Here is a 1,247-nt window from a genome sequence, read left to right as displayed (position 1 = left end):
TCAAGTATTAAACCAGCATTCATTACACCATTCTATATTAATTTATAATTATCCCATATCAATATAATACACCTTACTATTTTTAAATGGCAACCTACTACATGTTGGAATCGGTCAATACAATTCTAATTAATAATCTTTAACTTTTTAATAATATGTTTTAATTTCTCTTTATTTCTAAAGGAATTGTGCAATAGCACCTATAGACAAATTATTATTAACACTGCGATTCTATGCAACAGGAAGTTTTCTTATTACTGCCGGTGACTTTCTCGGTGTTAGTAAATCTTCTGCTTGTGTAATTGTTCGTACTGTTAGCACAGCTATTGCACGCCTATGTCATCAATTTATTTATATGCCAACTACAGATGAAGAAGTGTATACATTACAGAGAAGTTTTTACAAAATTGCTAGATTTCCAAGAGCTATAGGTGCAATAGATTGCACACATATTCGAATTCAAAGCCCAGGTTATTGATTATTATTAACTATTATTACTAACTTCATATAAAAAGAATTTATATTGTAATGCTATACATAGGTGGAAGTCTGGTGGCTTAATCACCAATAAAACATCTGTACTAACACTTCCCCAATTATTATTTTTTAATGTCCTTGGGTGTTATTATTTAAATAACCCAGAGGTTAACAATTTTATGAATTTGTACGTACTATATACTTAACCTCCTAATTATGCAAATAATTTACAAAATTAATTAGTAAAAAATGATATATATTAACATAAAAATAAACATGAGAAATACTGCCTATGATTTTGCATAAACAAATTTACTCTTTTTTTCTAGCAGATATATATTTTTATGTATCACATAAAATAATAATTATAATAATATTTTAGGAGGTCATAATGCTGAGTATTTTCGAAACCGAAAAGGATATTTTTCATTAAATGTCCAAACAGTTGTTTCCCCTGATTTAAAAATAATGGACATTGTAGCTCGCTGGCCAGGATCTTGCCATGATCAAACAATTTTCAGAAATTCAAATATTCACAGTCAATTGGTTAATGGTAAATGGGGAAATAGCTTAATTGTTGCAGATAGTGGATATAAAAATACCAGTCATATTGTAACTCCTTTTATAAATCCAAGGGGAAATATTGAAGAGCTATACAATGAGTCAATAATTAGAACCAGAAATCCAGTAGAAAGAACATATGGAGTTCTTAAACGTAGATTCCCAATTTTATCTCTTGGTCTACGCTTGAAGCTAACTACATCACAAGC

The 1,247-nt window shown here is 29.1% G+C and overlaps 1 protein-coding gene across 1 annotated transcript in view; it reads left to right on the top strand.

The window, feature by feature from the left end:
- LOC107885055 (putative nuclease HARBI1) overlaps positions 1-1,247 on the top strand; it is a 10,995-nt gene that overhangs the window by 3,444 nt on the left and 6,304 nt on the right. Inside the window, exons 2-3 of the mRNA XM_016808413.1 lie at positions 184-470; positions 860-1,245. Coding sequence (XP_016663902.1) covers positions 184-470; positions 860-1,245 — 673 coding nt within the window. The remainder of the gene's footprint in view (positions 1-183; positions 471-859; positions 1,246-1,247) is intronic.

Source organism: Acyrthosiphon pisum, unplaced genomic scaffold (assembly GCF_005508785.2).
Source record: "Acyrthosiphon pisum isolate AL4f unplaced genomic scaffold, pea_aphid_22Mar2018_4r6ur Scaffold_65;HRSCAF=406, whole genome shotgun sequence".
Taxonomy (NCBI): Eukaryota; Metazoa; Arthropoda; class Insecta; order Hemiptera; family Aphididae; genus Acyrthosiphon; species Acyrthosiphon pisum.
Note: the sequence above shows the minus strand (reverse complement) of the source record. Positions and strands in the feature narration are given on the sequence as shown.